Source organism: Callithrix jacchus, chromosome 11, assembly GCF_049354715.1.
Source record: "Callithrix jacchus isolate 240 chromosome 11, calJac240_pri, whole genome shotgun sequence".
In the NCBI taxonomy this organism is placed as follows: Eukaryota; Metazoa; Chordata; class Mammalia; order Primates; family Cebidae; genus Callithrix; species Callithrix jacchus.
In genome coordinates, this window is record NC_133512.1 from 78,678,349 (window position 1) to 78,691,376 (window position 13,028).

General features: G+C 40.5%; 1 protein-coding gene across 50 annotated transcripts in view; it reads right to left on the reverse strand.

The window, feature by feature from the left end:
• Window positions 1–13,028, reverse strand: part of NRCAM (neuronal cell adhesion molecule) — a 336,778-nt gene that overhangs the window by 49,982 nt on the left and 273,768 nt on the right. For all 50 annotated transcript variants that reach the window (XM_035254142.3, XM_078343186.1, XM_078343182.1 and 47 more), the window contains 3 exons: window positions 12,649–12,833; window positions 10,458–10,589; window positions 740–883 (listed from right to left, as the gene is read on the reverse strand). In XM_035254142.3, the coding sequence (XP_035110033.1) occupies window positions 740–883; window positions 10,458–10,589; window positions 12,649–12,833 (461 nt within the window). The remainder of the gene's footprint in view (window positions 1–739; window positions 884–10,457; window positions 10,590–12,648; window positions 12,834–13,028) is intronic.

Genomic DNA, 13,028 nt, shown 5'->3' on the forward strand with positions numbered 1-13,028 from the left:
CAAAAGTGCTTTCTCAACATCCAACAATATCTTCACTGCTTAGCTCTTCAATAGGATTAGTGACCTTCATGCCAAGCATGAAAGAAAAATACCAAGTACTGGTTGGCTTTCTGATGGTAATTTTGTTTTGAAAGGAAGTATATTAATTTCAAAGGGTTGAAGTATAACTTCCTGGCACCATGAAAACAATTCTCACAAAAATTTTAACAAATGTGGTATTTTGGTAGTGTTGTTCAATATAGGAAATATAACATTCACATAAACCAATTATTTGAGAATATGTTTCAGTATATCAGACTTTTTAAAATATATTTTTACAAATAAATGTACATCTGTGACTTGGATGAAGGCCAAGTTTTATGATTAATGGCTTAGTTTTTAAAAATCAGAATCATTAAATTGTTATTTAACTTGTCAGTTTCTTGCGATGGAAGGGCAATAATATTCAGTTACTAATAGCAGACAAATGCTATTTTCCTTTTGAGGGTTTGATACTTAGAAAACCATCTGTAAGTGGAACAGCCTATTTAACTAGTTCTAGAATGAAGAATTTGCCAATATAAAAACTGCGTTATTAAAGGACATTAAAACTGCAATATTCTCTAGGGAAAGGTTTATCTGATCCATCTCTTATAATTCCAACTACTGTACAATGCTCAATGTATTTTTGCTGACCGAGCAGAAAATACCAACAGTCATTAATTTAATTTGCCATGTCTTTAATAAAAGGAGAGCTTACCCAGCACATTTACAAATGCGTTTGCCAGTAAATATCCATATTCGTTAGAGGCATTGCACTGATATACTGCACTTGATCTTTCTTGAACATTTGAAAAAATAATGGTATCGCCATCAATTTTTCTGCTGGGGTCATCGGGGGCAACTGTTTGGATGTAAAAATAGAAAGTATTTATTCCCATTTGCTTAAAAGATGTATATTAAGCTTTTAAAGTCAGTAGGACATAAATAAAGGCAGATCTAAGTATATGCAGTAAGAATAAGACCAGAATTTAGGCAGAAACCATAAAGTTTTTCTTCTCAGAATTTAATATATTGGCAAGGGTATGTGCTCAATATTCTGTAACAGTAACCACTATTTTGAGAGGTGCAGAAAAAAACTCCCATAAGTTTAGGTGAAAATTGCATTACAAATTCAGGAAAACATTCCTTGTTCAAGAGATTTGGGTTATTTATGAGAAAAAATAGTTAATGATCAAGAGGAAATAGCAAAAGCTAGTAAAAAATAAAGAAACACTCTAGCTGGTTCAAATCTGTTTCTTTTTGAAGCCTCTTCTTGACATAAATAAATCGACAAATACATAAACACATAAATATGGGGCTAATAATCAAATGTGAAAATATTTATTTTTCTGCTTTGGATATTCTTGAAGCTGAAGTAGAAATAAATTGTGTACATTCTTCTTGAAGACAATGTTTTCAGCTAAATCTCTCAAGTACTTAAATGTTAGGACCAGGATTTGATCCTTACTGAAGTGGAATAGAACTGGCTGGGTAATATAATATGTGAGGATTTAGTCCCAGGTATGCCCAGCAATTTGGAATTTCTGTGAGGTTAGAGGTGAATTCCTTTCTGTGAATGATACACTTCAAGCTCTGAGCTTACATTGCTTTAGAAATACACTAAGAGGGATTTAGGTCTCTGTCTCAACACGATGATCAGAATCAAAACTAAATAACAGCACCTTTTCTCTTAAACTGCTCCTGCAACTTGAACCAATTAAGAAGTCTTTATGCTCTTTCTAAACACTATTTATTTTTCTTTGATGACAGGAAAAACATATGCATCTAAGACATACTTATCACTGCACTTAGACTTATCACTTTTAAAATAAAATAAATTTGTTTCGTCTGTGGTTTATTAACCCATTGTAACAAAAATCAACCAAACGACAGCACATCCTTGTTTTACGACATATACTCAAGGTATTTTGCGCTCTCATTCTGCAATAGTTTTCCACGGTTGCTGTAACAAATTACCACAAATGCAGTGGCTTAAAATAACACAAATTTACTACCGTAGAGTTCTGTAGGTTAGAAGTCTGATATGAGTCGCACTGAGCTGAAACCAATGCATGCGCAGGGCTGTGTCGCTTTCTGAAGGTTCTAGGGGAGAAACCATGTCCTCGCCTTTTCCAGTGTCTGAAGGCTGCCCACATTCCATGGCCTATAGTCCTCTTCCTCCATTTTCAAAGCCGTCGATGTTGCATCTCTCTGATCGTTCTTCCATAGTCACTTTTCTTTCCAACCAGAGCCAGAAAAAGAACTCTGCTTTTGGGGGCTCATGTAATTAAATTGGGCCCAAATTAGACAGTCTAGGATAACCTCCCCACTTTAATCACACGTGCAAACTCCCTTTTGCCACATAAGGAGACATATTCATGGGTTCCAGGGATTGGGATGTAGACATCGTGGTGGGGGATTATTCTGTCTACCACATACTGAATCACATTTATAGTCTAAAAGTATTTTAGATGTTTTAGACTAGAATATTTTAAAAATTCACCATACATTTAAGTTCAGAACAAGTTTTTAGCATCCAAGGATTATTAAAACTCCTCATGGACTGATTAATGTCTTCATTTCCAAGTAGGAATGCAAAAAAAAGCAGGTGTTCCACACTCCGCTCACCATCAGAACTCATTTATGAAATCATCTTAGATACTCCAGGTTGTTCAACCAGTGATGTGGGTGTGCTGAGATACTTTGAATTGGCTTCTTAGCTTACATCTCCTGTTATGACTCTAAATAATTTCAAAATTGCCTTATGGAACATTCTTCCAAACTGAAGACAAATATAAGTCATAATTCCTCCAACAGGGTATACAGATTCATTGATAAAAGACAGCAGAGGATGGATATGTCACACTGGCCTAGAAAGTGAACTGCAGCTGTGGCAGGCAGTCATGAACCCTGAAAACGCAGTGCACCTTAGGGCAGCCCTTGGGTCCCAGATCCCAAGTCTTGTATCACTGAGGCATTTCTGACTCACACAATCTGTGATGCGCACCCACTGCCTCAACAAGTGGTCTGGAACACAAAGCAGCATTTCTGGAGACTTGTTCTCTGTCAGTGATTCTTAGAACTTCTGGTCATTATACAAAAAAGATACTTGCACGTGCATGTTTATAGCAGCACAATTTGCAACTGCAAAAATATGGAACCAGCCCAAATGCCCATCAATCAATGAGTGGATAAAGAATTTGCGATATATATATATATATATATATATATATATATATTTTCATTATATATATATATATATATATATATATATATATATATATATATATATAATGAAATACTACTCAGCCATACAAAGGAATGAAATAATGGCATTCACAGCAACCTAGATGGAATTGAAGATCAGTATTCTAAGTGATATAACTCAGGAATGGAAAAACAAATATTATATGTTCTCACTCATAAGTGGGAGCTGAGCTATGAGGATGCAAAGGAGTAAGAATGAGATACTGAACTCTGGGGACTCAAAGAAAAGTGTGGGGGGAAGCAAGGGACAAAAGACTATACATTGGGTACAGCATATACACTGCTTGGGTGATGGGTGCACCAAAATCTCAGAACTTATTCATGTAACCAAATGCCACCTGTTCCCCAAAAATCTATGGAAATAAAAAACAATACAAAAATAAAGTGGAGAAACAAACTGAATTTTTAAGGTCACTGAAAAAAAAAAAAGATTCTTAGCACTTCTGGACCCAGCACTTGGGCTCTCAGTGCTGGGACTCTTCAGGACACTCTCAGTGCCTACCACGTGCCCACCCTGACCGCATCTCTGGATATTCCAGGCAGTGGAGCGGAGTGGCTGTGTACTTTAGACTGTGATGAGGCCCAGGCAGAGCTCTGGGCCGAATCTCTCTGGATAGGTGGCAGACTATATTAAGAAGTGTTCTTCAAATTCCTTAGGTATATTGAGATTTTAAAAGTTACATCAACACGTGACGTTTAATGAATAAAGGGTTCTAGTTCCGAAGATCTGTTGCCCAAGAATTAGAATATATTTAACACTACTGAACTGTGAACTTAAAACGGTTAGGATGGTAAATTTTATGTTATGTGTTTTTACCACAGTAATAATAATAATGTTACACGATCATGAACATGGAAGACAAAGCTCAACAATGTTCGCAGGACAATTTTCCCCAAGTGGAGACTCATCAGTCACAAACAAATCATGTCAGAAAGCTTTTCTGTAGCTCTCAGTTGCAGTTTTCTTTGCTAGCAACTCTTTGGGAAGATATTTTTTACCTGAAAGGCATCTGACTGTATTTGCCTTATATATGTTAAATAGAGCAGTCTTTAAATATTAATTTTTGGCAAGGTATTTAGGAACAAAATAAACCCTTTAGGTAAGAATAATGAGTAAGCAGACATCTCTCCATGGGAGTTTGGGCTACATTTTCCTCAAGTACTTGTTTAAAAAATGCAAACAACCCCAGGAACTCACAGTGACACATGGAGGCTTGGTTGGTAGCTGGACACAGTGTAAAATCGCTAATGTAGAGACATTTGAAGCCTTTGGATGGTCTGGCTAGTGGGTAGAGTAACTCTCTAGCAGGCAAATCCAAATTATCCAGAGGACTAATCATTAATTCTGGGAATAACCAACTTCATTTGCTGTCAATGAACACTGGAGAAAGGAATTTAAAAGCACAGAATCACCACAAATAACTTAAAGCCCCAAAGGTAAGGTCCAGAACTGGGGTGACGGCCTTCAGAAAATACTTTCTTTTAAACCAGCTATCCTGACGTTGGTGGGTAAAACTATAAATGCTTCCTACATTTAGATAATGAAAATAATAATAATCATGCCACCTTACATGAACAGAGTACGATCAATCTTTAAAATTTGTTATATTTACTGCATAATTTTATTATAAAAAGAACTTTGTGAAACAGAATAATCAGATAGTATTTTATGCATTTTGGAGAAGAGAAATTGCAAATGGGAGCACGCACTGGTTTGTTCAAATGAGGTTACTGCTCAGGTTTTCTCAGGAGACTTTGTAAACATTTCCTGGAATGTGAACATTTGGGCATAATGTAGAACAAATTTCCAGGTGAAGAGTTAAATTTTCCTTTTCATTTTCTTATTCCACTCCTACAAGGGGATGCCACTGAGCCCCTTAGTTTTGTGAAAAGGAAGAAGGGAGGATGCCTTGATGAAAATCCCAGGAATATCCTCGGCTAGTCCTCCATTCTCCTGCTGCTTATCTTATGTTGCTGGCTTTCAACATCTTTCATTGTAAGCAAAACATGTCTTTGTGCCAGGAGAAGGTCTTCTGTTCACTCTCATTCTCTTAGTTCTTTTCCCACCTCATCCCTGAGAGGACAGGGGCCTTTTAATACAATAACAGTGTGTGATCTTATACATGTTTCATGCAGAAGAGTCTGAGAGACCCAATACAACACACGTTGGAAACTGAAGGATCTGCAAATGTTAGACTCTCCCACAGAGACAGGAATCACAGTGGCCATGGCCTTGGCATCACCACCTGGATGGCACCAGTTCTCCAATGGGGAAGACCAAGAGGAGGAAAAAGGAACTCAAAGACACCCACCCAAGGGTGACTGTGAAGTCCTGAAAGGCAACCTCTTGGGGGACAGCAGGGAAATGCTTGGCCCCATTCTGCCAATAGCAACTACATTTTCTTTCTGCTCCTGGGTTCTATTTTCATATCCTCCCATCACACAATAAAATCAAAGCTCTCTTTCTGTACCAGTTCTCTCCAGCTGTGTTCTTTTTCCTGACTTCTGTAGATTGTTTTAAAACTATTTTAGGTGGTTCTGGGAAAATTCCACATTTATTTAATACAGCCTGTGATTTGTGCTTCAAGAAAGCTTTAAGTAATCTGGCCAGTCCTGGGGAGTGGGGAAGGGCAAAGCTTTAGAAGACACTGAGATAAAAGCCTAGACACTTTTGGAGTTAATTTTTCCAGTCTTTTAAAACAGTAGCTTTCAGGTCTGAAATGCACAGTCCCAGATCAATAACATCACATTTTGCTAACAGAACCCATCTTACCACTCCCCTCCCTAAACCGGCTTCTCCCTTTGCAGTATTTGTGGGCACTTGGCAGCCAGAGCCTGCAGAGGCGGGAAGAGGCAGCCAGTGTCCTTAGGTGCTCGCCCACAAGTCAGGAGTGGGGTGGCTGTGTATCTGGCAGTATGGTCCCCTGACTGTGTCTCGGTTGTGTGGCACAGGAGACAAACTTCAGGCACTGGAGAGGACACTGCACAGCCGCTGCAGGACAGAACTTCAGAGGCACAGCTGTTTCTTGCCCCTAATCCTCAGCAGCTGGTCCACCTGCAATATCTATAGTCCCTTAAGTAGCAAGTATGGTCAGCAAGCCAGCTCTTGCTCCCAGCTAACTTCTGGGGTCTATGCTATGATGAAGGCGAGGAGGATTCACTGTGCTAATTCAGCACCATCACACACTGTAGCAGACTGTGCCCTCAGTTCCTACCCTCGCCCCTCGGCATCTCCCTGCCATCCTTTCCCTGTGTCCCAGTGCTGCTAGATGTCTCTGTGGGGTGGACAAGTTCAGAAAACTGCAGATGGGAAACAAGCATTGGTGCCCCCTTTCCAGGACAGTCCCCAACCCACAAAGGCAATTCCCTTTAGGGCCTCTAAATTCACAGAGCAAGTACCAAGCAGGGGATGAAAGGGATGGCAGCACAAGGCTCCTTAAACATCTATCAATTTTTTTGGATAGTTTCTGCACCCCCCTCATTTTCTCATTATTTTGGATCAGGGAAGATCAACACACAGTGGGAGCATGCAGGGTTTACTTTGTACTTAGTTGCTTAAGACTTAGCATCCACCCAAGAAGCCACTTAGCAGAAGCTGCAGATGGGTCAGCTGCAGAAGGGCGAGGCAGGTAACAGCTGTACCTTTGCAGTGTCATAGAGCAGAAAGCTGGGCAGGGGCCCTGCTGGCTCACTGCCTTTTAGTTATGAGATATCCAAATGGTAATCCACTTTCAGCTTGGCCACGAGATGTCGAGAAAGACCCCTTCCAGGGAAGCTTCTCATCCCCTTGGTATAAACATGCAGCACCTGCTCCTGGCACCAGGGAGCAGCCTGGTGGTGCCAGGCTCCTTGCTTTGCTGCCACACCATGTGGTATTCCTCTCCCTGCATGTCCTCCACAGTGACAGCTCTGAGGCACACAAGAGGTTGAGCGACACTGTATATAAGGAGCTCTGGAATTCCAGCCACGCTGGCTCAGCCTCCTTTTTTCCATCTCATGGGGCTTAAAGAAGACTTTTGGGATGGAAGAAATGAGCTGATCTGATATGAGATACTTAGTCCTAACTCGTTCTTCTCTACCTAATCAGACAATTTAAGGTTGCAAGATGACCTAACATCTTCCCGGTATTACTGCTCTCTACCCCCAAAGCAGGCCTTTTGCAGCTGATCCTCCCTCCCCACAAAAATGTGACTTAAAAGGGGAGTATTATCATATTATGAGTGTATTTTCTTTCTCCTTCCTTCCTTCCTTCCTTCCTTCCTTCCTTCCTTCCTTCCTTCCTTCCTTCCTTCCTTCCTTCCTCCCTCCCTCCCTCCCTCCCTTTCCTCTTCCTTCTTCTTCTCTCTCTCTTCTTTTCCTTTCCCTCCCTCCCTCTTGCTCTCTCTTTCCTTCTTTCTCTCTTGCTCTGTCGCCCAGGCTGGAGTGCAGTGGCATGATCTTGGCTTACCACAGCCTTTACCTTCCGGGTTCAAGTGATTCTCCTGCCTCAGCCTCCTAAGTAGGTGGGGTTACAGGTGCATGCCACCACACCCTGCTAATTTTTGTATTTTTAGTAGAGATGGGGTTTCACTATGTTGGTCAGGCTGGTCTCAAACTCCTGACATCATGATCTGCCTGCCTCGGTCTCCCAAAGTGCTGGGATTACAGATGTGAGCCAGCGCACCTGGCTATGAGCATATTTTCAAGGCCCTTACGATGACTGGACTTGCAAGGTTCCCTCAGAGGCACTGCATACTCTGGTACTATGGTCCGAATATTTGTGTCCCTCCAAAATTCATGTTGAAACTTCACTCCAAGCTTAAGAGGTGGGGTCTTTGGGAGGTGATTAGGAAATGAGAGTTTCCCCCTCCTGAATGGGACTGGTGCTGTTCTAAAGGTCCTGAGGGAGCCCGTATGCCCCCCTCCACCACGTGAGGACACACAGCAGCATCTGTGAGGAAAAGCCCCTCACCAGACACCAAATCTGCTAGTGCTCTGTTCTTGGACTTTCCAGTCTCCAGAACTGTAAGCAATAAATTTCTCTTGTTTGTAAATTACCCAGTCTAAGGCATTTTGTTATAGCAGCAGGAATGGACTAAGACAGCTGGTTTAGAAGGACAACAAGCTGAGAAACCAAGACAAAAAATCAGCCTCATTAATGAATCCCCCCTTATGTCATCCACCCACATCTCAATTTTCCTTGCATAGGATTGCACTCTGGCTACCAAGCTTCATCCCCTGGCTCCCCCATTTTCCCTGCTGAAGGGCTAGATGGATGGTCCCTTCCATTTGTCAGTTTCACTGAATCTAGATCTCAGGGGCACTTTTAACTTTCCATAAATGGACACAAAAACTCTGAGCTGCAAAACATAATGTAAAAGTATTGAGCGTGTATCATCATGTATTGCCATTGTGTATGCATTCCTGAGAAAATCATACATTGTACCAGCTAATTTTTTATGTTTTGTGGAAACAGGATTTTGCCATGTTGCCCAGGCTGGTCTCTAACTCCTGTACTCAAGCAATCCACCGGCCTTAGCTGCTGAAAATGCTGGGATTACAGGTGTGAGCCACTGCACCTGGCCACCATAAAACTTCTTTAGTTCTTGGCTTTCTTCTACTTTTTCCTCTCAGGTTTTACTCACACTCCCCCGAGAGTAGCAAGAGCTTCCTAAAACACAACCACAAAGCATTTTCTGCCACTTCTCCTGATCCTGATTCTGGTTAAAATTAGAAGTGGAAATATCCAAACCCCAATTTGCTGGCCTCTAGCATCTGTTTTCTCCCAGGAATACACTTCCTTTTACAGTGAACACAGGCTGCCTGTTTCAAAGTATCTGACAGCTACTGTGCTATGAGACACAAGTGAACTTCCAATAAACACTCTTCCAATAAAAACATCGGGCAGGCTGCAATGACTCAGTCACCCTGCAGTTGTCAGACCTTGATGGTGAGAAACAGGAACTTTTGCCACTTTAAATCTACCAGCAGTTTTTTGGAACGTCTTAGGGGAAGTGTGTGTGTTACTGTAGGAAAGTCAATTCAGCAGACCTTTTGCTTATGTAAATGTAGAACCAATATTGGATCTGACTTGGAGGCAGTCAAAGCCAATCTGCCCTGTATCATAAGCTTGAGGGCTGTCTTCTTTGTGAGTAAAGAATAGCTTTGCAGGTAATCATGTTATTGACTGCGAGGGTGAACCTAAGGCTGGGTTTAACTTTCTCTGTCCCAGTGTCTAAGAGGAGGTCTGAACTCCAAGAAGGAGAAAATGTTAGAAGATGTTCTTCTTGGCAGTAGCTGGCAGTGGGTGGGGTGGAAGAAGAGGTGAGTCCAGTGGGATCACTCTGTTCATGGCCATGGCTTAGGAATTCAGAAGCAGTGAAGTGCAATATCCATTTAAAGTTTTTTCTTTGTTATAATTCCCTCGACTCTCCCTAAGCCGTTAGCCAGGTTTTGTAAAGCTAGCCTTTGCTATGATTTAGTAGATTAATGGGACGGCCTGAAGCCACATGTTGGGCAGCATAGTGGCAGCTTGGAGAAACTGGCTAAGAGAAAGGAGTAGAGTAGCAGAGCACGGAGGCTGCTGAATGGGGTGACAGGTACAACCAGGCTGCCCAGGTGCTGCTCAAGGATGATACCAGCAGCTCTAAGGGAGGGAACACTACTCAGAGGTAAAGCATCCTGGATCTGATCAGGGTCAGAGGATGTGTTCTTCTTTGGGTATCAAATGGGACAGTTACCTTGGGAGACTGAAAACTCTTTAAATTAAAGACAGCTAGGTTTCCTATGCCTGACGTATAGACTGGCTCTATACCGAGTCTCCCCACCTATTTCCTCCAGCGCCTATGACATTTCCACAAATCACCTGATGTTTTGCACAAAGATCATCTAAACTTTTCAGTGTTATTTATTTCTAACCCTGTTTTTCTTCACAATATCCATGTAAAAAACAGAGAAAATATTGCCAAGTCCTAGTTATCAGATACCATTATGTTAACAACATAAACTACTCACATTCATAATGAATATCTAATGGTAATGAAACTCTAAAGGTAATTTGGTGCCTCTGTTTAACGCACATGTGGCTTCCTTCCTTAATCTGAATTATTTTTTATCACGGTTTGTTCACTGTTGGGATGTATATATGCTCGGTAAATATACTGCAACCGGAACCAATCAACGCAACTTACTTTCTATTGGGACTCCATTTGTTAACCAGCTAATTCTGGGTTTGGGGTTGCCATTAGCTCTGCAGATCAAGGTCCCATCCTCTCCTGGGGACAGCACAAGATTTTGAGGGGCCATGATCCAGTATGGAGCCGCTTTATAGGAGGAAGTAAAAAGACCAAAAATCTGAATTAAATAAACATTTTAGCAAAAGAACATATTGACTATTCTAATAATACAAGAAAGTACTTCACACCAAACTGGTTAGTCTCAGTTTTTGTTTTTTTTTTTGAGTGAATAGATTTATAAATGATGCTTCAAAGAACACTTAAGATTTTCAAAAGAATGTTTAAAGAGACTCACTGACATATATGTATTATTTCTAGACCTGTTTGATACAAATATCATTTTTCACTTTGCATTAAAATTAATCAGACATCAAAGAGGTGACAGATTTATCTAAGCATACAGAGCAAATTACAGGTGCAGGTAGGGCTAAGAAACAAATTTAAATTCAGAGCTAGGCACGGTGACTCATGCCTGTAATCTCGGCACTTTGGGAGGCCAAGGTGGCTGGATCACTTGAGGTCAGGAGTTCAAAACCAGCCTGGCCAACATGGTGAAACCCTGTCTCTATTAAAAATACAAAAATGTTAGCCAGGTTTGGTGGCAGGCACCTGTAATCCCAGCTACTTGGGAGGCTGAGGCAGGAGAACTGCTTGAACCCAGGAGGCGGAGGTTGCATGAGCCAAGATGGTGCTGCTGCACTCCAGCCTGGGCAACAGAGTAAAACTCCATCTTAAAAATAAGTAAATTAAATTAAATAAATTCTGAGTCCTGTTGGATATATATATAATTACATAATTAGGAAGCAATGTAAAAACATCATTTTTGAAAAGTTGCAAAGGTATTATAGCGTTTGCATACATCCTTCACATAGCTTCCTCTCACGTTAACATCTTACATCACCATGGTCCAGTTACCTAATGAAAAGTTAACACTGGTATTTAAGTAAACTATACATTCTGTTAGGATTTCCCAGTTTTTGCATTAATGTCTTGCTTCTGTCCCAGGATCCTGTCCTAGATACCACATTTATTTGTAACATCTTTTACATTTACTTGTCATAGTCTCCAATCTGACAATTTCTTGGTCTTTCCTTGTCTTTTGTGACTTTGACACTTTTGAAGAGTACTGGTCAGTTATTTCGAAGACTGCCTTACAGCTTAGGTTTGTCTGAGGTTATGGGCTTTTGAAAATATCCGAAAGGCAATGAACCCTTCTAATTGTGCCACATGAGGGAATATATGATATCAATCTGACTTCTTATTGTTGATGTTAACATTCATCACTTGGTTCAGACAGTGTCTGCCAGGTTTCTCTGCTCCAAAATTACTATTTCCCTGGATTCCATATGCTGTTCATTAATGTCCAGCACCCACTCAAGAAGAGGGGAAGTAAGCTCCAGCTTCTAAAGAAAGGAGTAATAAAGAATTTGTGGACATGTTAAAAATTCCCCAGGCCAAGTGCAGGGGCTCACACCTGTATTCCCAGCACTTTGGGAGGCCGAGGCAGGCAGATCACGAGGGCCGGACATCAAGACCATCCTGGCCAACATGGTGAAACCCCATCTGTACTAAAAAATACAAAAAATTAGCCAGGCATAGTGGTGCATGCCTGTAGTCCCAGCTACTTGGGAGGCTGTGGCAGAGGAATCATTTGAACCGGGAAGCAGAGGTTGCAGTGAGCTGAGATCGCACCACTGTACTCCAGCCTGGTGACAGAGCAAGACTCCGTCTCAAAAAAAAAAAAAAAAAAAACCAGAAAACTTCCCAGTAATTAATTTCTAGAGGAGAGAAACACTTTGAAGCTATGCAAATATACTATTTCTCCTTAACATTTCACCCACTAATTTTAGCATTCATTGCTTGATCTTGCCTGCTGCAGTTATTACTGTGGGATTCTAATGTTGACTCCTGTTTCCCTCATTCTTCCTATGTTTATTAACTGGGATTCTTCTGTGAGGAAGATTTGAACAGTAAATTTTTAACCTGATTTAGATGAACTACAAATAGCAATGAGAACAGAGTCAAGGTACCACAAATGTTGACATGAATTTACATTTATCATTATTAAAAAATGTATTCAAAAGAAAATTAATTAAAGTTTCAGGGTCTCTCATGAAGGCAAGAAGATGCATTTTAAACAATATACCTTTAACTCTAACAGAAATGGTATGGTGGATGGCTCCTAATGCATTTTTTGCTATACATTGGTAATTTCCAGAGTCTGCTTCTGAAACATGAGTGATCTGCAAGGTTTTCTTAAAGTTCTTATAAGATGTCCTGTTGGTGGGTAAAATTCCATCTTCTTTTGCCCAGTAAATAAGTGGGGTAGGCCTGACAGGATAAATAAATAATGATGTTATAAAAAAGAAATCCAACTGACTACTTTTAAGGATGAATTTTCATGCAAGTTTATAACAAATCTTTATATAAAAATCACAAGAAATATATAGATATTTTAATTAGCACCACTTTTATAAATAATGCTCACAGTTTTACATTTTCACATAATCAGAACTATACTAATTT